The following is a 21,715-nucleotide window of genomic DNA, read 5'->3' on the forward strand; positions in this document are numbered from 1 at the left end:
AAACCCATTCAATGGTGATTTAACTCATCGAATGAAGCTGCTATGAATCTTTTACTTGTCTATTTATGGAACTTTGATGATGTGTCTCATCAATACTACAATACTAAACGTACTTTCCTATTCAGCTTGTTTTGTGAACACCAAAAGTGTAGTGATATTTGTGTCATTAACTGTCCAGAGGAAGATGTTTCGAACAATGGTATGATTTATTTCACTATTTCGTTTATATACCACAGTTATATACTACGTACATGATTGCAACTTTCATGAAGAACCGCCAATGTATACATTTTTTAAGTTGGCAATTAGATTTCAGAGGTCAGGGTCACCAACAAAGTAATCCAAAATGATTCCAAATTTCGCCGAATTGTTTGACAGTTACTGATTTGTTTTTAGCTGTACGATTTTAAACATTAATTTTTTTCAATTTATCGGGCCAAATAGTAATAAGATCTACTTAAATAAGCAATTACATACTTATTAATAGATTTATATGTAAACAGTATATTTAATGTTGAAGTTTATTCAGATACAATTAAAAATATATAACCTCCAAGTTACGAAAATTTAATTTTATCGTAATATTTTACACAGGAGACAATAATGGCAGATATTCTCATTTTGGATTGGATGGAAGAATTCGAGTCTTTGACTGAAAGTGAAATACACACATATTCATCAGAACAAGAACATAATCATGAAGTAATGGTAGCACTTTACGATATCTTGACAGAGCCTTACAGATATAAAGGACAAAATGTATGTCAGTCTTTGATGTTAACTTTACATTTAAATATTAATTTCAGCTAATTGATGGAATTTGCCAACAACTATTAGATTTTTATAGATCTGGTGAAGAACAGTTAAAGAGATTTGCACTTCAATACATACCAACATTAGTGTTTTTGCATTTAACAGATAAGTCATACACATCTATCCAGGCCCTTTTAGTTAGTTTATATAATCTGGAGGCATGATGGTAACGTTTGTGTATACATTTATCATAAACAACTGTTTTTAGGTGATAGATTCAAAAGGTCAGCCACGGACAATATCATTTAGAGTTCCAAGTATAGCTCAGTCATCAATATACCATGATTCAAGCAATTTGGAACCAGCATTTATAGCAGAAAATTCTCTGAGAAGGTGGGAAGAATGTAACAGTAAATTAGTTAGTTGGGGACCTCTGCCACAAGTTGAATGTTTAAATGCTCAGAATCGTCAACGTGTTATCACCGCACTTGTGTTCTTATATAATCAACAGTTAGCTAGTGTTATTACCCAGGGTATAGAACATACTTGTAGGGGAATATCTAGGTAAATGAATTGTTAATATTTGATTACAGAAGTAATAACAGAACATTTCAGATTAGTTTCACAAGGATTTTCTTCCAGTGGTAGTGCAAGAAGTTCGATAAATAGTGACTGTAGTTTTAATCAAGGTGTTGTCCCTCGCATCCCAGTATCTAGTCCATTACTTTTAGAGTTTCTCCATACAGTATATCATGCCGCTGAAAAAGGTGCTGCTGGGGCTGTCCAAGCTCTTCATGATATTATTCAACGTGCAAATTATGAAACGTACGCAGGTTTGTGTGTTATTTCAATTTACTATATTAAATTTGACCATGTTATAACTTCTAGAAGTACTATTAGCTGCAAATGCAGTAAAGAATCTTATTCAACATTCCCCTTCAGTGTCTGTGACCCCCAGGCCATCTCAGAGTCGTAGTATTTCAAAATCTATGATAACAAATGCCTCATTTAGAACAAAGAAATTGCCTGGTAGGTATCAAGATGACTTGCTTTATTTCAACTTTATGACTTGAGTGTGATATGCTGGAATTTGCATTACTGGTTATGTGTGCAGATGATATACCAATCCAGGATGAGCATCAAACAGAAGTACCTTTAGATTCTATAACAGAGGAACAAGAAGAGGCTGATAAAAGCAAGTCAAGAGGTTCTGTTAGTGCATTAAAGCACTTACCAAAACTGCCAGGTTTGGGGAAAAAACATAAAACAAAGAATCCTCAAGGACAAGATCAACAAGTTGAGTTGCAAAATATTGCGGGAGAACCACCAGTTGAGTCACCTCCAACAGACTTTAATCATGCTGTACATGTCAGTGCTGTTTAAATGGGAAAAATACTATGGCCGATTTAGAATATTTTAAATGATTTATTTTTTCTAACAAGGTATACAATGAAGTTAACATAGGTGTTGTGTAGCACTAGGCTCTACTAATCATCCAAATATATTTTTTAAATTAGTAATTAGTAATCAGGTATTTGGGCCTGCAATAAGTTATGACTGGAGAGTTCTGCATTTTAGAAATATTTTGGATGCACAATGACAAATTATGACATTAGCATTTTAGTGAGCAATTGCAAATTACTTTCAACACTTTTATGGGAATTTGGGTAAGGTGAAAGCTACCCCGTTGTTTTACCATTACGTTATTAATTAATATTAATCGAATAATGGGTTTGTTGTTGTACTGTTACTGTTATTATTACTATTAAGTCATCAAGTTTTAAGAAAAAGTAATTGATGGGACTGGTTAATTATATTTTGTATTGAAGTGTTTTTGTTTAATGTTTATATTAATTTAATATTAAACCAGATCTGCAGCATTAAAAAATTGCAAGTAATGTTAGTCACGTAAATTCAGGTTTCCAAGTATTTTTAATTGTTATGGTTTCACATACAAAAGTGTTTTACTCCTAGGTTTTATCATGTTACTGACATGTGGGTGTAGATTTCATTAAAATTCGAATTTTACATTTACAATATGACTACGTTAGAATACATTTATTTATCAAAGATCAACCAAGCACAATTGCTATAATTAATTGACGCAGTTTGGTTAGCGACTGTGAAATTTAATGGAATGTAGTTGCATAAGAACATTGTCAGACCAATTATTTTAATAGTAACATTAGAATAAAACCGTCGGTTGTGGAACTAAGCAGTAATAGTTTTATTTATATATTTTAAAGATGGTGAAACAATTAGTTCTTTCCTTACATACTTTGAAAATTGACAAATTTAGTAATTACAGATTTAAATAGAGAATTTGCAGTTACCTGTCAATTAGTACACAAGCGCGTCACTAAAAACATATGTTACACGGAAATTCAACAAATGTTAATTTAAGTAAAAATTACAATAAAATGAGTCTGATATTTTATTTGTAATTTCAAGTGTGTATCAACTGGGTATGGTTTCAGTATTTTTTAAATGTGCATCAAATAAAATAATTATTAACAGTTAATAACAAGGAAACATTTGATTTGTAAAAATCGATTGTTTATATTAAAACTGGTATGAATGTTCAGAAGTTTTTTTTTGTAATTTTGAGTTAACTACACAACAGTTCTAACATCTAATTAATGTTACTTCAAATGAAACCATATATTGTAGGCTTGTTCAGAGTGTACGTTGCTGAATGATAAGGCCATGTTTTATTTCATACTATAAATAATCCGTTATAAATCTTCAGGATGTAAGTTGAAGTGTCTTTCTCATTTAATATACCTACAGTGCCAAATTTTTTTAAATACTAATCATACTCAGTTCCTAAAGAATCCAAACCGTTTTTGATGGAACGTATTTTCTTTGTGTCAGTAGTACAGTGGTACAGTAATACTAGCGAATACAAAAAAAAATACTTACTAGTTGTGTCCAACTATAAGATTTGATAATTCAAAAAGTAAGCAGCAACTTAATATTCTAAATACATTAAGTATGTTACTTATTCAGTTTTCTTTAATAAGGATTTACATATTTGCTATTTAAAATGAAAATTTGTAATCTTATGGATATCAGGGCTTCTGATTAAAATGCTTAGTTAATTACTGACTCTCTTGTAATTTAAAGGGGAAGTCTTACTAAACATAAACGTTATTTGAATTTTTGTAACTTTATTGAGTAATAAGAAATACAACATTAAATAATTTTAACACAGGTGTTATTTTTCTCACTTTTTAACATGCCTTTTAGTTAGAAGCTTTTGAATATAACTTGAATTTTAACTGTAAATGTTGTATTGTTATAATATATCAATGTTAGGTCATGGGCGAGATCTGTTGTATCGTTGAATAAAACAGCCTTTAAAGGAATTCAGTCTTACATCAACCTCTCCTTCCTCTAACTAAATGATAAAAATTGTTAGGAGTTGGAAAAAAATGCTGTATTGGTATTTACTTGATCGGCCTGGTATAAGTCACGATAGCAAGATGGTGAAACACATTGTCGTACACATAAAATTTTCGAAACTCCACTTTTTCCCACACACCCTCTTTCGCAAGCAGTTTCCACTTCCCTGAACATTACCTCCTGCAACCAGAAAATAAAAAAACATTGAAAAACACAATAAATGAAAAAGTAACATTTTTATTTGATTCTTTATATGGGAATTCTGGAAAAGTGTAAGTAATTTTTTGTTCACAACTCAGACTTATTAAAATCACTATAATGAGGGCAAGGATCATCTTCAGTTGATTTTTTTTATATGATCATGACTAGTTGTAAATAAATCAATATTTTGTTTTGAAAGGGTAAATCTGCGCGCGCACTCTATTTTTACATCCATCTCTCTCTAAACTGTCGTAATACCTGTCGTCTTCATTTCTCTCTAACAATAAATTCTCCATCGCTCTCGATCAATTATTTGTGTCGTGTATCGCGGCAACCACTTGCTGATTCGAGTGATGCGATTGTCAAAATAGTGATTTGAATCGCATTAAATCCCATTAATCCCTATCTGTCAAATCGACGATTACTCCTCGAGGTAAGTCATAGAGTAGTTCAATTGTTTTAGAACAAAGCATGCTGATTGTTGTGTGACGGTTGGTTACCTTCTGTCAAACTGGGCATTTGTCTGCTTTGAACAGTACCGAAAATGTACGGAAGCATTGTTTCGAAAAAAACCTTTTTTGGGGTAGATTACAAGGATCTGGCGTTTTTCCATCGATCAACCCATCAAACCGGTTATGGTCGCTTTCCAAGTTCTTTCCTCCGGGCGCACCTGTAGCATTGGATGCCGCCGTCTCAACAAGAGCATTGTTGGACCAATGATGTTTACTTGCGTGTTCGTAAATGTAATCCCGCGTTTTTATAAGTATTGTTAGATATTTAACACTTTTTCTAGTTGTTTGTCGTTTTCAACAACGAGTAGTAATGGTATAATGACAGCGACAATGATGTAAACAAACTTTAATTGTTTGCTTTGACGGACGCCTACTTGATGGGAGAATTAATTGGTCTTATTGGTTAGGGGGGGTTAGGGGTACTATCTTTTCGTTTTTGTTTTCTATGGCCGTTTTGTGAATTTTATGTTGTGACTTTGATTAAGCTAAAATGTTTGATAATGAATCCACAGGAAGATATCCGAAATATTTAGAACTTCTGAGAGTAGAAATTAATGCTGATTGGGAACCTTTAAATTCTTGCATATGGGTATGATTTATAATTTCATGTTTTTTGGGATTTTTGGGCATAAGCAGAAAAAATACTTTGATCGAGATACTAGAAAATGTTTACATAATATAATACTAAACATTTCTTTTTTCATGTCATAAATTTATTATTATTATTTTATAGGAAACTAAGAATAATTTGTAACAAAGTATGTCCATTTTGTTTCTGCGATATCAAAATCTTGAAATAATTTAACATAGTTTCTGCGTGCAAAAGGTTGTTCTATTGCTGAAGAAAACCCATTTTTCACATTTTCGGAAATTTGAAATTTATGACACAAAACACTGGCTATTGTTCGTTAAGCCATGATCCGAAATGAGCATAGTATATGATGCTTATTTGGTCTTATGGAGCTTTATTATGATAAACAAATGCGGTATTTTTTTCAATTAATGTAGTGGATATTACACTGTAAGTAGGAATATGAAAATACGTTTATATATCAAACATGTCCTATTGAGTGCCCAAAATTTTATTTAACAAGTACTTAATTTATAATTATGATAGTGGATAGAATAATGTACACTTGCGGTAGTATCACAGTGTAATGGAAGATGTTAAATAGATAGATAAGAGCGCTAAAGATACGATAAGCGTTCCCAATTTTGAAGTGAAAGCAAAAATCGTTAACGGTACCGATGCATTGTGGAATGGATTAGGCGGAAATCAACCAAACTTGTAACAAAAAATAATTTCTCACTTATTAGTCCCTTAATTATAGTCACCTTCATTGTGACATCGAACTGTCGCTAGGATCTTCTGCCTTCTGAGATATTTCTAAATGTATACCTGTAAGCCTACACTCCAGAGATTCTTCTTACAAAGAAAATTGCCCAGCGATAATATTTATTATATTAATTACGATACGTTCTCATGTATAACCATGGTAATTCTGTATAGTGCTCAAGTCTTGCTGACTGTCATATATATATATATATATTGAATTCTTTTTCTCTAATTTTGTCTTGTTCGGTATTCATCGATTTTTGATTGATGATTTTAGTTGATTCTTAATGAATTAGAATTGACTACTATTTCCACCAGCTTTTATTTGGAAATCTTGGATAAATATTCTATTTGTTTGCTATTGTCTGAAGGCTCTTAGTTCTTTGGGAGAGTGTCGTGCCCTACGTGTTTGTTGTAGTACAGTATAATTCAGTCTTTCATAGTTTTCGAGGTTCATGTTGAGTTATATTAGTTTTTAATTGAACTTTTTTTATCGTTTTTTTGGTAGATCTGAAAATAATTCATGCAGACTGTCTCTGCTTATACGTGCCGAGTTTTTGTTGAAGTATGTTATAATTTTGGAGTTATTTTTTTATTTTAAAGAAACTGCGTTTTTTGAGGATTTCTTAAAGTTGTTTTGATTTGTTCTATGTTATTCAAATTGGTCTACATATTTTACAATCTCACACGGTGTACTTTTCAGAAACTCCACAGGATCTTGAAAAACATTTCCAACAACTAAACCTGATCTGAGTTAAGATTTAATGTGTTTTTTATTTACATATATATATTTAAGAAGTTAACTTCCCCATAATTGTTTTTTAATATGTTAATATGTACTGTTGTTCACACTGGGTTCTTTTCTATTTAGAACTAAAACTCACCACACCTTGTCTTATGTATATACCTACTTGTAATTTAATTTCTAAAAATTAAGAAAATATTATAATTTTATACAAAAACTATTTTTCTATAGCGAAAAAAATCGCTATAATTCTGTAACCAAAAATATTTATTCCTTTAATCGGAGCGACCCCGCTGGAGGTCACATCGCAGTAGACGGATAATTGGAGATTAGTTGACGTATATTTTAACTTTTAAGCAGAGGTGAAGGGTGAAGGGGCGAACACAAAAAAATGGGGGTATTCGTTATCATGATTTTTGTAACTATAATGCGACAATTCATATTGTATATTTACTACACAAATGTATCAGTATTGAAAAAATTTTTACATCACCAAAAATGATGTGCTGATAACCACGCTACTTCCTCTTATAAATGCTAAAGGGACGAGAACAGTCGAGTTATTAAAAAAAAACATATAGAAAACGATATTATCAATGAGTTTCATACAGGTTTAGAAATAATTTTTATAATCTATTGAGAGGTTATTGTCATTTCTTAGTAGTAAATGAAACGGGCAACCCATATATAGGAGAGATCGACAGAAAAACAAACTAGCATGAAGTAGGTGCGCTTAGTTAATTGCATTCTATGTTATTAATTCCTTGACAGTGATGTCATTAAAAAAAATACAACCACCATTACTGCGGAAATGACACAAAAATGTCATTTTTTGAAATGACCATAAACTCAAGAGATTGTCTTACGCATTGACGAAATGAAGAGAATCAGATCGAAAATCTTTTTGCGCAGGGAAATTCAACAAAAATACTAAGTATGTACTTTTTTTCGTCTACTGAATTAAATGAAATTTTAGCGAAGCAAAACGAACGGCCAGGTAATCTGAAATAAATGTAAAGAAACTTTATTGTTGACAATGTTGAACACGAGAAACACTACATACGTGACCCGGAAATGCAGCTGATAGTGTAACACCACGAAAACAGTTAGTTGTATTATTATTAGCTAAAGTGCTTCATCAAATGTATCTTCTTCATTTTAAAAATCATATCGTGACCTATGTTTACAATTAGTCAAAGGTGCAAATTTGACATTTGAATTGTGTTGTCGTTTATCAGGACATGGTTGTATCAGGAGTTGCTTTATGGTACCTATATATTAGGTTAAGAATTTGTTGCTTGTTAGTGATTGTTGTCAGTTCAGATTTTAGAATATACTCGTTTAAACGCCAGTGTTATAAATAATTAACAATATGTGGATGAAGTTAAATTATGGTGTAGAATACTGCTATACGTATATGTTTTGTATGCAGATACTGTTTACAGAAGTAGGTAATCTGTACTATTAATGCGAGGTACAAGATTTGACGACCCCATAAACAACTCAGAACCTCAGATCCTATTGTTTGGAATAGTTTTCAAAATATTCTATTTAATTCTCTTCAATTTTTTTTTAAATCAATTATATCTCTAGTTGTTTGATACGGGAATCCATGTATTCCTTTGTTCATGGCGTGGGTTTATCCGGCACTTGCTTATAGATTTGATTGTAAAAACCAAATGTGTTTTTAACAACTCCTTTGAACAAATTGCGTGGACTCAACATATTTGAAACCCATAACTTTGCTATGTAAACGATACGTTTATCATTTGGACCCATAGCAAGAATATACTTCCAGTCTTCTGGAATCTCAACAGTCGAGTACGCCAATATCAAGTTCACGATAGAACTCGAAAATATTATATTTTTTCTTTTCCTTAGTGTGTTAGTCAAACGTTTATCGAATGGTTGTCTAGGCCGTCCGTTTATCGAAAAACTACACGCAGACCACAATTTTCATGCTGAATTTCATCCCGAATCCCGATAAGCAAATTCCGTGTACTACTGCTTTTTCCATGTATTCATAAAGTAACAGATCGTGTGGTGAAAATTCTGAAAAAACAATACAGGACCATTTTTAAATCACTTTTTAGTAGCCTGTGATGTACCTTCTCCGACTGACAAACTCGCGGAGTTATTGTCTAAGGGGCCAATTTCAAGTTCGCCACTTGCGCTAACGCAACTCGCCACTTTGCGACACTGGTTTGCGTCAATTGTTATCCTGAATTTTCAAGTTCAAAATTGCCTTTAAAACAAGGAGGGCATAACAACACCTTAGCTTTCCCGATAATCTTTCTTCATTTTCACCATAATATTTGAATAAATTAACAACAACACCCACTAAAACCTGCTGGGCGATCGTTATTTTCCCCGATAACAAAGCGAAATATTGCAAACACTTCGGTCACCCACTAGATGTGACGCAACCTCAACGTTGCAAATTGCAGGGGAAAATTAATTCTTTACGTAACGAGGGTGTACTTACATCGGTGAAGTGACTTGCGTTAGCGGAAATATGACCAATTTGAAATACCCCTAAATGGTAATTGATCGTATTCCTTGTTCATGTGGTCGTTTCATGAAAAAGAGATTTATCAAACACCAACTTTGCATTTTGCATTCCATCTGGTTCGTTCTCTTCATCAACTGTAGTAGAGTCAAGATGAGAGAGGTTATCAAATCCTGTGCGATAACTACAAAATATCTGCAAAAATTTCACGTTATTTCAATAGAAAATTCATAAACATTTCAGTAACATTAATAGAGACCAATAGTTTCCGCTTTTTTCTATTTGAAAACCGGGTGTCCTCACCATTCGGAATACTTCGACTCATCCTCAAATCCCTATTAATCGCTGGTGGTTCGCCATTCTCTATAAATTCTTCGTACTTTGTTTTCCGCATTAGAAGAGAGGTAGATACTACCATTACCAGTATCATTTTCTTCTCCCGCGAACTTTTCATTTTTCTCCCTTAATTCCTGAGATGTCCCTTACGAAAGTGGGCGAAACGATACAATCTTTTTCATAACTGACAAGATTCCAATGCGGAAAACGTCTTCCTATTATTTTACAATCTAACTTGGGGATTATAAAACCAATTGATTTAAATTGTGCACACGTTTTTAGGTTATCTCGAGCAAGGTAACGGGCTAATAAGAATTCATCTGTTCATTCAGTACAAAAACTTGATGCCGTTTTGTTAGTAGTTAAATCTCGCTTGAAAAATATGTATGTATACCTATATACTGTGATATGTTTGTTTATTTGTGGCTTAAAAATGATCCACATAGATTTCCTGAAATTCTGAAAACACAGTATTGTGTGGCTATTAGTCTTGCAGTGTATGTAAAAAGTTGAAAAATAATTAACAACAAATTTGTTACCACTAGGCACTAATAACAGAGCAGGGTACTCAAAAATTGTTATAATCTTAATTATTACATTGTATGCAACTTACCGTTAAATTTGATTTTTACCACAGAATTACAACCAGGGAAGGAAAGACACTTTACGTAAACAACTTATTCTTCTACGATTTTAATGGTTAAAGTAAAAACTTAAAAATTGTCTTGCGTTTTGAATTAATATAACTTGAACCTTAAATAATTGAAGACTTGTTAATGTTTTTTATTTCATACTGCATCGTAACACCCATGTTTAAATTAATGATTTGAGTCCCGAAAATGACACTTTACGGTATCATGTCCGGTAAAAACCTTTATTTCATACTGTGTCAAATTTGACGTTTTACTGTATTTGAACGAGTCCGATAAAAGAAATTGGTCGAAAATTGGTTCGACAGAACTTCCCTCGCTCCTGAAATATAATGATAATTGTTTTTTAAGTTACCCTGTATATGCAAATCCAAAAAATATGAATGGAATGATAAATTACAAGTACAGACTCATCATATTTTGTACATTTTAGATAGGATTTCTTCGGCAAAGTTTTGAGCTGACGTCATCAATTTTTTGGAGGGAATAAGCAAATATATTTTGACTAAAAATTTATTATGCTCTTTATAACCTTAAAACATCTGCAAGATTTCAAACCATTCGGTTTAGCAGATTCACAATTAAATTGCAAAATGTTGTTTTATAATTTTGATTTTTTTTTCCAAAAATCTGGACGTTTCAGGTAAAAACTCTATTCGGAGTCGTAAATTACATGTTTAGGATTATGTTATTTTATACAATTTAAAACCCATTTGCTATGTACAATTTTGAAGTGACGTACTCGCAGTAGTGGTGGGAATGATTATAGAAATTTTTGTTAGCGTTTTACCATCTGTATGATATTCTTAATTTAAATAAAAAATTTGACAACAATCGGCCTAGTACTTTCGGAGATTATATCCGTGACCGCAGACAAACGGACAGTCGGACAGACGTCCTGTAGGGGTCATAAAAGGTCGAGAAAACGTAAAAGTAGAGAGTCGGCCGACGAACTCGATTACAAACGCTCGGGAAGTAAAAACGGACAAGTCCAGTAAAATTGAGCCAAAAAGGACAGATCTTGTAAAGTGTTAACTAAGTGTTTAAACATTAATAGGGGAATATATGGGGAATATTATATTATTATTAAAACATTTGCCAAACAGCGGTTGCTAACGATGTTAGAAAAAGTGACTCGATTTGAACTTTTTCTCAAAATAGTAATTATTTTATCGAATAAAATAATATGTTCACAGTATGAAATAAAATCCATAACGACATACGTCCAGTAACTCTTTTCACAGTACTCGTTTCGAAATTCACGTTAAAAATAAACGTTAATTACTATGGCGTTATAAGTCCGATAACTCACATTTTACAGTACGAGTGAGATGTTTAAGGACGAGGCGACCGTAGGGGGAGCCGAGTCTTGAATTTCGAAACGAGTACTGTGAAAAGAGTAACCGGAGGTATGTCGTTATGGATTTTATTTCATGCAAATCAGTATCAAATGTGGAAACACATAGTAACACTTTATAGGACTTGTCCTTTTTGGCTCAATTTTACCGGACTTGCCCTTGTTTTTGATTTTACCGGACTCGTTCGAATCCAGTAAAACCTCAAATTTGACACAGTATGAAGTAAATTACTATTACCGGACTCAAATGAAAAAAATCAATAATCAAAACTACATATTTATTACTAAAAAAAGACAAAATTAATAAATTTGATAATTAAAAAAAAGCTAAACATTAAAAATAACATTAATTGTGCAATATGTATTCCCAATTATTTCAACTCTCGGTATACCATCGTGGAGAGTGGAACTCGAGCTAGCACTTGTACTAATAATCTCTTTAATACTTGCACAAAACTTTCCCCTCCCTGGATCATTTTAGCCACTTTTCTCTTTCCTTTCAAGGAATCTTGTATATATTTTTTTGCCACGGATGAACTCTTCCATCCTCCGTGTCTTTTGAGAACGGAAAGTTCCGCTCCTGAATTTGCTAATAGTCTCTGATGTCCGGCGAAAACTATGACCGGTGTACAACTCAAGATTTGCTAATCCTAGAAATTCCGCTATTTTCTTGGGAACTCCACAGATCGTATGAATTCCAAGGCGCTGGGAAATGCAATTACCATTACGGTATCCTACAAACAATTTGTTGTGACATAAACCCTGGGACCGCAAGGCAACGTATCTTCGAAACAAGTCTAACACACTTATGCCGTCCATTTCATCAGTGACCGTAAAGACTCTTCTTTTATTCGTTCTTGAGAAAGGAATTGTGATTACCAATTGTGTAGAAGTTTCCTCGATGTCATCCAAAGACATTTCATATGTATATTTCTTTGCGGCGACATCCACCAGCGATGGCTATTAAACCAACAATGTGATAAGAACACAAAACTGTCAGCAAATATTGAAATATGCATCTACAATTATTACTTTTGCCAAAAGATATTGCTGATCTGGCGCCTCTTTCACAAATTTTACCAAATCTTCTCTAGTGAGTGTTTTTGCTTGCTTAGGTTGATAACCAACAGATTGTTTTTTAACAAAAGCTCGAAGTTTAGACAATCCTGATATATCCACATTTTCATGAAATTGTAGCGTGGGTTTAACCATCGAAAACTTTGACCAGAGTGAAGAACTAGACATTTTCTTCGACTATTAAAGGACCAATAATGATTCCATCAAACGAATATTAAAAGCAACTTACCAAATCAAACAAATACGCCCGCATTATTTTCTCATTCCTTTCACTGACTGCGTTTTGCCTTTTCCAGGCACAAAACTGCTTATACTCTTTATGGTATCTTTCTGACTATTTTGTTGAAATGAGAGAGCCGGTAGCTTCATTATCATTATATTTACGGAAAACATCATCCGGAATATTACAGTTTATTGTCATTTTGTCTCGGAAAATTCAGCAAAACAAACAATAGAAACAATAACTTTAGAGACTAGCGTTTCATAGATGATCATATATATTTTCAATTTCAAAAATGTTTTTTCAAATTTAAACAATGATTTAGTGCCTGCAATATGAAATAAAACTCATTACGACATACGTCCGGTAAACTTTTACAGTAACTCGTCTGAAAATTACTGACTCGGCCCCTTCGTCGCCTCGTCCGTAAACATTTCGCCTTGTTACTGTGAAAACGAGTTTACCGGACTTATAACGTACCTAATATGTAGTAATTAACGTTATAAGTCCGGTAACTCACATTTTACATTACGAATGAGATGTTTCAGGACGAAGCGACGAAGGAGCCGAGTCCTGGAATTTCGAAACGAGTACTGTGAAAAGAGTTACCGGACGTATACCGTTACGGAGTTTATTTCATATTGTGAACATATTTTTTATTCGATGAAATAATTACTATTTTGAGAAAAAGTTCAAATCGAGTCACTTTTTTTACATTAATAATATGATATTAATGTTTAAACACATAGTAACACTTTACAGGACTTGTCCTTTTTAGCTCAATTTTACCGGACTTGTCCGTTTTTTTTAATTTAACGGACTCGTTAGAATCCAGTAAAACGTCAAATTTGACACAGTCTGAAATAAATTACTATTACGTTATAAGACAAAACTCAGCAACAAAGTGGATTCACAATAGTAGCTTAGACTTGATTTGTTGTCATTTTGAATCTTTGGCTACTAGGGTTAAGTGTCACAACAGAATAACACAAGTAGTGTAAGTGACACTATGGTAATAACATAAATTTTGAACACATTGAATAATTGTGGTTAAACCCACGTTTATGTATAGGTTATATTTACAATATAGGAATCTCCTGAATACTTTGGCGAAAATGACGTTTCTTTATCGTCAAACTTTGTCTACGATTTTGTATCAGGTAATCAATATTGTTTGTAATCGAGTTACTCTTGACTTTTAATCTGCATGTCTTTGATCGACTGGTACTGACATAACAAATAAAATGACAACTAATGTAAACACAAAAATGTTGTATATGAAGGTAGAATTTCAAGATACGCCGTTTTATACAACGGTGATTAATTCTTGCCCAAACTCCAACTTTCTCTCCATACAGAGGTGTTTCTTGGTAGATCTGTGGATTTTCCGTGCTCCAAATCTGCACATTTTTGAGTTAACAAACTTATTGATGTGAATTTTTTTTTTCTCCAGCCGTATTAAAACATGACACTTTTAATGACAATTTCAACTTGTAATCCTAGGATTTAAAAGTATTTTAAATGTTAGGATTAAAAACAAATAATAATAATTAATCTCAAACAATGTTTTTTCGTCAATTTTGAAAATATTAATAATGTTATGTTTAATATTTTATAGTTTTATTAATAATTAAACACATTACATAATCTCTAAATTTTAAAATTGATATTAAATGTAAAATTAGAACAACTTTTAGAAAATTGGATTAACGATTTCCCGTCACTATTGTCGCTTGTAATAGCAGTGTTAACAATGTTTGTCAGTGTTGCTGCTATTTCATTGTCAGTTACGTCTTTGGTTATATTTACTTCATTGCTCTTCGGTGGTTTTTGGGGAATCACTCCACTCGTACTCGTTTCATCTAACCGAAAAATTTTTCGCGCCACATCTTCCTTGTGTTTCACTGATTCCTCTATGTACCCCTCCGCTACACTATTCGATTTACACCCTCCGTGTCTCTTGCGAGATATAATGTCACCTCTAGCATCTACAAGGAGAGTGGCAGACGTGTGACGTAAGCAATATCCGCTATATTTATTGGGATTTTCTAATTTTAAAAATTTAGCTACTTTTCGTGGGACATCGCTAATCTTGTGAATCCCAACTACTTGTCACTGACACTTTCCATTTAGGTATTTAACGAAAAATCAACGTTCATGAAAATTTTTTGGTCGAAGTGCTATATATTTCTGGTGAATATTAAAATATTTTTCCCCCATAACGGTAAATGATCTTGGCTTTTTAGTTTTCGTATGAGGAATCGTTACAAGTAAACCTGATTTAACATTTTCAATATTGTCTATTCTTAATTCCTGACAACGGCATGCGCCACTCACTCCGAAGTTTACAACGACCTGAAGGACAACTTATAAAGTGCAATCATTTCATTATTAAGTTGTAAACTTACTTTCGTAAATAAATATTTTTCATCTGGAGCATGGATTAAAAATCTTCTATTTGGTCATTTGTTAAAACTTTTGATTTCTTTGACTTGTAACCTTGCGCTTTTTCCGTAAAAAACCCTCTTAGTTTTGAACATTTTTACTTCCCGAGCGTAAGCAAAGGAAGTATTGTAATCGAGTCCGTCGGCCGACTCTCTACTTTTACGTTTTCTCGATCTTTCATGACCCCTAGAAGACGAAGAAATAGGTCTCCCATTTCCGTCTGTCTGTCCGTCTGTCCGTCTGTCCGTCCGTCTGTCCGTCCGTCTGTCCGTCCGTCTGTCCGTCTGTCCGTCTGCCGTCCCGGATTTTTATTAGACAGATAATCTCCGAAAGTACTCGACCGATTGTTGTGAAATTTTGTACTTATATTAAGAATATCATGTAGATGGTAAAACGCTAACCAAAATTTGTCTAATCATCCCCACCACTAATGCGATGACGTCACTTCAAAATTGTACATAGTAAATGGGTTTTCAATTGTATAAAATAACATAGTCCTACACATGTAGTTTACAACTCTGAATCGACTTTTCACCCGAAACGTCCAGATTTTTGGAAAAAAAATCAAAATTATAAAACAACATTTTGAAATTTAATTTTTAATCTGCTAACCAGAATGCTTTGAAATGTTGCAGATGTTTTAAGGCTATAAAGAGCATCATAAATCTTTAGTCAAAAAATATTTGCTTATCCCCTCCAAAAACTTGATGACGTCAGCTCAAAAGTTTGTGGAATAAATCATATCTAAAATGTACAAAATATGATGAGTCTGTACTTGTGATCTATCACTCCATTCATATTTTTTGGATTTGCATATACAGGGTGACTCAAAAAAATTAATGAATGCGTAAATATATTTTATTGATTTAATCAGGAACTACAAAACGGAATGCTCTGACATCTTGCAGATGTTTTAAGGTTATAAAGAGCATAATAAATGTTTAGTCAAAATATATTTGCTTATCCCCTCCAAAAACTTGATGACGTCAGCTCGAAAATTTGCCGAATAAATCATATCTAAAGTGTACAAAATATGATCAGTCTGTACTTGTGATCTATCACTCCATTCATATTTTTTGGATTTGCATATACAGGGTGATTCAAGAAAATAAATGAAAGCGTAAATTTATTTTACTGATTTACTCAGGAACTACAAAACCGAATGCTTCGAAATCTTGAAGATATTTTAAAATTATCATAAGCATGGTAAATTTTTGATCAAAACGTATTTGGTCGTCCCCCCTAAAAAATTTATGACGTCACCACAAAATTTTGCTGAATAAATCCTATCTAAAATGTACAAAATATGGTGAGTCTCTTCTTGTGATTTATCATTCCATTCAAATTTTTTCGATTTGCATATACAGAGTGACTCAAAAAGATTAATGAATGCGTAAATTTATTTTATTGATTTAATCAGGAACTACAAAACCGAATGCTTTGAAATCTTGCAGATGTTTTAAGGTTATAAAGAGCATAATAAATTTTTAGTCAAAATATATTTGGTTATCTTCTACAAAAAACTGATGACGTCAGCTCAAAAGTTTGCCGAATAAATCGTATCTAAAATGTACAAAATATGATGAGTCTGTACTTGTGATTTATCATTCCATTCATATTTTTGGATTTGCATATGCAGGGTGACTCAAAAAAATTAATGAAGGCGTGAATTTATTTTATCGATTTAATCAGGAATTACAAAACCGAATGCTTTGAAATCTTGGGAATATTTTAAAGTTATTATAAGCATGGTAAACTTTTGTTCAAAATGTATTTGTTCATCCCTCCTAAAAAAATTGATGACGTCACCCTTAAATTTTGCTGAATAAATCCTATCTAAAATGCAAAAAATATGATGAGTTTGTACTTGTGATTTATCATTCCATTCATATTTTTTAGATTTTCTTAAGAGGTGGTTCAAAAAAATTAATGAAGTCAATTTATTTTATTGATTAAATTAAAGGCAACACTTATTATTAGTATTACACCCCAACCAACCCAATTTGGTAGACACAAAATTTGTTAAAGGAAAAACTCGGTTGAAACATAAGGGTAGCACGCTTATTTACATCGACTTTAACTGCCCATTCACAATGGACATAAGGCATAACAAGTACATAAAGCTTACATAAATACGTAAAGTTGAAACGATGGAAAACGTGTACCCCTGTTCACAGTGGACGAACGTAATTCTTATGCTTATGAACGTTTTATGTAATCCTTGTGTGCGTACACAAAGTTGAAATAAGTTCAACTTTGTGCACGAATTATGTCAAAATTATGTTAAAATCTAGGGACTTTTGAATGCTGCCATTGAATTCCCTTTGACAGTTGGTACTTGGCACTTCACACCTTTGATTATATTATATAAATTATAATCAAAGCTTCACACTGCGAGTCTGTTCTGTACTGCGAGTTGTCAAGTTCGAATATCGTATGAAATTGTAGGTTAGATATTTTTTTTGACTCAGTTTGAGGTTAGCCGTTTCTATGTTTAGCCGGGAATTATTCCATTCTGCGTTTGCGCCGTTTAACAATTCTTACGGAGTTCACTCTGTCCACTGTGAACGTAGATAAGCATAAGCCAGACACAAACCAAAAACGTAAATTATGTTATGCGCTCGTTCTTATGTCTTATGTCCATTGTGAATGGGCAGTAACATTACAGACCTGCATTTGTTTTATGCGCTCACTTGGTTCCGCGAATGTGAAATAGACATGTTTATAATCAACCAATTGTGAATTTCACCGTCAAGAATTAAAATAAAACCCAATGTTTTATATAATAAGCGGAAGTCGAAGCAATAAAACCGATGGTCGTTTTGTTTACAGTTTCTCTGTTTGACTCTCACGTATGCTGTTACGCCTGTAATCTTAAATTAAGAATGTTTATACATACACGATTTTCAGTTGCCTCTGATACGTATACGTGAGTAAATTGTTTCGTTATTTTATTGATTATTACAAATCAATATTCAAAACGACCCAATTCCTTTTCCCGAAAATTTGGGAATATAATAATTTTATTCTTAGTATTACACTACATCTATCCCAACTGATATACGTGTCCTTGCAAAAATGTTGATGACGTCATCGCAATTTTTTTTTAAATTCCCACTACAAAAATGTAATGAGAAAAAAAACACAATAGGCATGCAGTCGTCAAGTTTCCGACAGCGAGGGAAGTACTGTCTAAACTCTTTAGACTAATTTTTCTGTATGTATGCCATCTTTTATATGCCTTTACCATCGAATATTGCGACCATAGTGTGGATAATTTCATTGTTTTTGCCAAATCGGCAAAATACACCAGCAAAACGTTCTCGGAATAGGTTTCAGTGTTTTTTCCTTACACCATCTCATGAAGCGCTTGAAGGCAAACTCATAGAAGATTTCACACGATTTGGTCGGAAGTAAGTCTGCAATCACTATTTCTGCCTTTTCGGCCACATCTGGAGGCAAATCTTCAACATTCATTATTGGCGAAAAATGAATCAATTTTTTAACCTTTTTGAAAATCAATGACACAAGTAAATAAAAACTGTAGTTACAGGAAGTTGAATTTAGTTGAATGTAGATTTAAAATTTGAACTTGATGTATACAGTCGGCTTTTAATTGGACAATAAGGCAATTTAATCTGTGTCAGAAAAATTTACTTCCCGACCGGAAGAATTGTAATCGAGTCGGTCGACCGACTCTCAACTTTTACGTTTTCTCGATCTTTTATGATTATGACCTACAGAGTACGAAGAAATAGGTCTCCAGTTTCCGTCTGTCTGTCTGTCTGTCTGCCGTTTCTCCGGATTTTTATTAGACAGATAATCTCCGAAACTAGTGCACCGATTGTTGTCAAATTTTATTTATGTATTATGAATATCATATAGATGGTAAAACCCTAACCATACTTATTAGTCTAATCATCCCCACCAATAATGTAATGACGTCACTTCAAAATTGTATATGTATAGTAATTGGGTTTTAAATTGTAGTTTATGACTTCGTGTTGAGTTTTTACCCGAAACGGCTCAAAAAAAAGTGACTAATTAAATTTATTTATTGATAAATCAGGAACGGCGCACTCCTTTTTTCCCAAAAAATTTTGGGAATACAATACTGTTATTTTTAGTATTACACTGCCCCAATCCAAGTTAATATACGTGTCCTTGCAAAAATGTTGATGTCGTCAACACAAAATTGTGTAAAGAAAAAACTCAACTCGAAAATGGTGGATATGTTTTATTGTATAGTCGCCTCACCACTTTAAAAAACTTTGACTAAAAACTTTGACTAAAATTATAAATCATAACGACAAACTTTAGGTCCGAGGGAAGTTCTGTTGAAAGAGCTTTTGACCAATTTTTTTAGGTGCAGTGTTGCTTATCCACTTGAGGGCAGAGCCGGCTACAGTTTTACGAACTGGTCTCGGAAGTATTTCTCTCAAGTGGATACTTAGCTTTAAACCGGAACCACACTAGCAGGTTTGTACTCCCCAAGTAAGGGCCGGTTTATCAATGCTCAGTTAAAAGTGTCTGTTAAGTAACTGTCAGATAAGGGTAACTAGCAGTTAACGGAGGTGAAGTGTTTATCAATGTACGATGTTTCTTCCAGTTTCGTAGCTCGAAGTTTAGCTGTTACTCTCTTAAGTTGGTAACGCTCACACCACTGGAAATGAGTTGTGATTGGTCAGTTCAAAACTACCCCGACCTTGAAAGTTCCATCAGATTCGATCCGCATTCGGTATTCAACGATTGTATATCGCGTTTCACGTGATCAATCATGAAAAAGCAAAATTTAGCATTAGAAAAAAAGTATTGGAAATTAAAAATGAAACAAGTAGGTACACCTATAAATAAATACAGAGAGATCGAAAAAGAAATTAGTCAAAGTTGGCCATGCACGAAAAGGCGTTTGTCTTATTTTAAAATAATTTTTTATTAATCGTCACGTTGACAAAAATAATTTGCACTGTTATCAAACGAAATTAAAGTTTTTTTGTTATTAGAATCTTCAGAAATGGGATAAATTTTAGACAAAATTGGAAAACGGTGATTTTAATTCATTCTTATGTGTTTTAAAAGTAGGCGTCATAATTCTAATTTTAAACTGTCAATTTGACATTTAATAAAAAAAATAAATTACCCTACCACCGTGATTACGACAAACGGCTTGTCGTGCATGGCCTACTTCGATTAATTTCTTTTTCGATCTCGCGGTATTATTAGATAGGTTTTTAATTTTTGGTACCTACATTAGACTTGGAAAATAATCAGCTAATAATAAGTGTTTTTCTCATCTTTTCTCTGTCAATTTGTTGCACAACATAAGTCCTCATCAAAATATTGTTAAATTCATAACAGATTTATTTGGATTTGTTAGGTTATGTTGCCACTAACTGGTGGATAACGCTTTAACTGACAGTTTGAACTGTCAGTTAATTTATCAGGCACTTTGACCACCAGTTTTGAGCTAGCGGGTAATGATAAACAGGTTAACTCACAGACAAGGTTTAACTGCCAGTTACTTTAACTTAACTGCGCATTGATAAACCGGCCCTAAACCGAGCAATTGCTTGGCGAATTCCAGGTAGTGTGATGGGGTTGCTCGTTACTTGCCGAACCCCGAATGTTCTGGATTTGCTTATCCGCAGCTTGTCGATGTTTTGCCCCACTTTAAAGTGAACGAACATTCGGACAAACACGACGAGGTCCTAGCTCCTGGGCTATTCGGCATTCGCCAAACAATTGCTCAGTATGTATACTTTGACCAGAACTCTTGTGCGGAATCTGCCACAGACGTCTATTGACTTCCATAATTTTTATGAGGGCTTAACTAAAGATCCTTGTAAACTTGCCGCAGTCGAGATGGCTGAGAGGGGATTTCTCGAGATCTACAACGGTGGGTAGTTAAGCCCTCATAAGAATTAGTGGAAGTCAATAGATGCCTAAGGCAGAGTCCCCACAAGAGTTCTGGTCAAGGTATACTTGGCTAGTGTACTCCCGCCAAGCAAAAATGAAAACCTAACTTTTAAAGTCGCCCTAGAATTAAAGTTTGTCCAGAATTATAAGAATTTTATGAACGCCCAACGTTAATTCGTTTTACAACCCTGTCGTCAATTCTATTGTACAGGTAAAGAGCCTGTCAGGAGAAAGCCGATGTTTTCTGTACCTG

General features: G+C 33.3%; 3 protein-coding genes across 4 annotated transcripts in view; 2 read left to right on the plus strand and 1 right to left on the minus strand.

Annotated features, from left to right (window-relative positions):
* The first annotated feature begins 379 nt into the window (after window positions 1–379).
* LOC135121187 (hyccin) lies at window positions 380–4,121 on the plus strand. Its single transcript, XM_064045498.1, has 6 exons — window positions 380–759; window positions 807–971; window positions 1,022–1,317; window positions 1,369–1,586; window positions 1,642–1,782; window positions 1,868–4,121. The coding sequence occupies exons 1-6, from the start codon at window positions 604–606 to the stop codon at window positions 2,134–2,136; spliced, it is 1,245 nt and encodes a 414-aa protein (XP_063901568.1). The 5' UTR covers window positions 380–603; the 3' UTR covers window positions 2,137–4,121.
* LOC135121328 (uncharacterized) lies at window positions 3,904–4,587 on the minus strand. The gene is made up of 3 exons (XM_064045650.1): window positions 4,392–4,587; window positions 4,207–4,338; window positions 3,904–4,153 (listed from the first exon to the last, which is right to left on the minus strand). Exons 1-3 carry the CDS (start codon window positions 4,491–4,493, stop codon window positions 4,073–4,075), a joined length of 315 nt encoding a protein of 104 aa, XP_063901720.1. The 5' UTR covers window positions 4,494–4,587; the 3' UTR covers window positions 3,904–4,072.
* A 75-nt stretch (window positions 4,588–4,662) lies between these two features.
* Window positions 4,663–21,715, plus strand: part of LOC135121239 (RNA binding protein fox-1 homolog 3) — a 67,254-nt gene continuing 50,201 nt past the window's right edge. The window contains exon 1 of one of the 2 annotated variants that reach the window (XM_064045553.1): window positions 4,663–4,792. Coding sequence is in view for 1 of the 2 variants with exons in the window: in XM_064045566.1 (XP_063901636.1) it covers window positions 8,217–8,219 (3 nt within the window). In the remaining variant the exon portion in view is untranslated. Of the gene's footprint in view, window positions 4,793–8,129; window positions 8,220–21,715 lie in introns of those variants that run through there. The other variant, XM_064045566.1, reaches the window with a different exon arrangement.

This window comes from Zophobas morio, unplaced genomic scaffold, assembly GCF_036711695.1.
Source record: "Zophobas morio isolate AGI-343-1 ecotype UQ-CSIRO unplaced genomic scaffold, CSIRO_AGI_Zmor_V1 ptg000005l, whole genome shotgun sequence".
In the NCBI taxonomy this organism is placed as follows: Eukaryota; Metazoa; Arthropoda; class Insecta; order Coleoptera; family Tenebrionidae; genus Zophobas; species Zophobas morio.

What these genes read in the sequence shown, in the direction of transcription:
- LOC135121187 (XM_064045498.1), top strand. Translation starts at nt 604, where the DNA reads ATGGCAGATATTCTCATTTTGGATTGGATGGAAGAATTCGAGTCTTTG. An exon ending in ACTTGTAGGGGAATATCTAG is followed by an intron (nt 1,318 to 1,368) that starts GTAAATGAATTG and finishes AGAACATTTCAG; the next exon opens with ATTAGTTTCACAAGGATTTT. An exon ending in TAGAACAAAGAAATTGCCTG is followed by an intron (nt 1,783 to 1,867) that starts GTAGGTATCAAG and finishes TTATGTGTGCAG; the next exon opens with ATGATATACCAATCCAGGAT.
- LOC135121328 (XM_064045650.1), bottom strand. Translation starts at nt 4,493, where the DNA reads ATGATCCTTGCCCTCATTATAGTGATTTTAATAAGTCTGAGTTGTGAA. An exon ending in ATAAAGAATCAAATAAAAAT is followed by an intron (nt 4,339 to 4,391) that starts GTTACTTTTTCA and finishes TTCTGGTTGCAG; the next exon opens with GAGGTAATGTTCAGGGAAGT. An exon ending in ACTTATACCAGGCCGATCAA is followed by an intron (nt 4,154 to 4,206) that starts GTAAATACCAAT and finishes TTTATCATTTAG; the next exon opens with TTAGAGGAAGGAGAGGTTGA.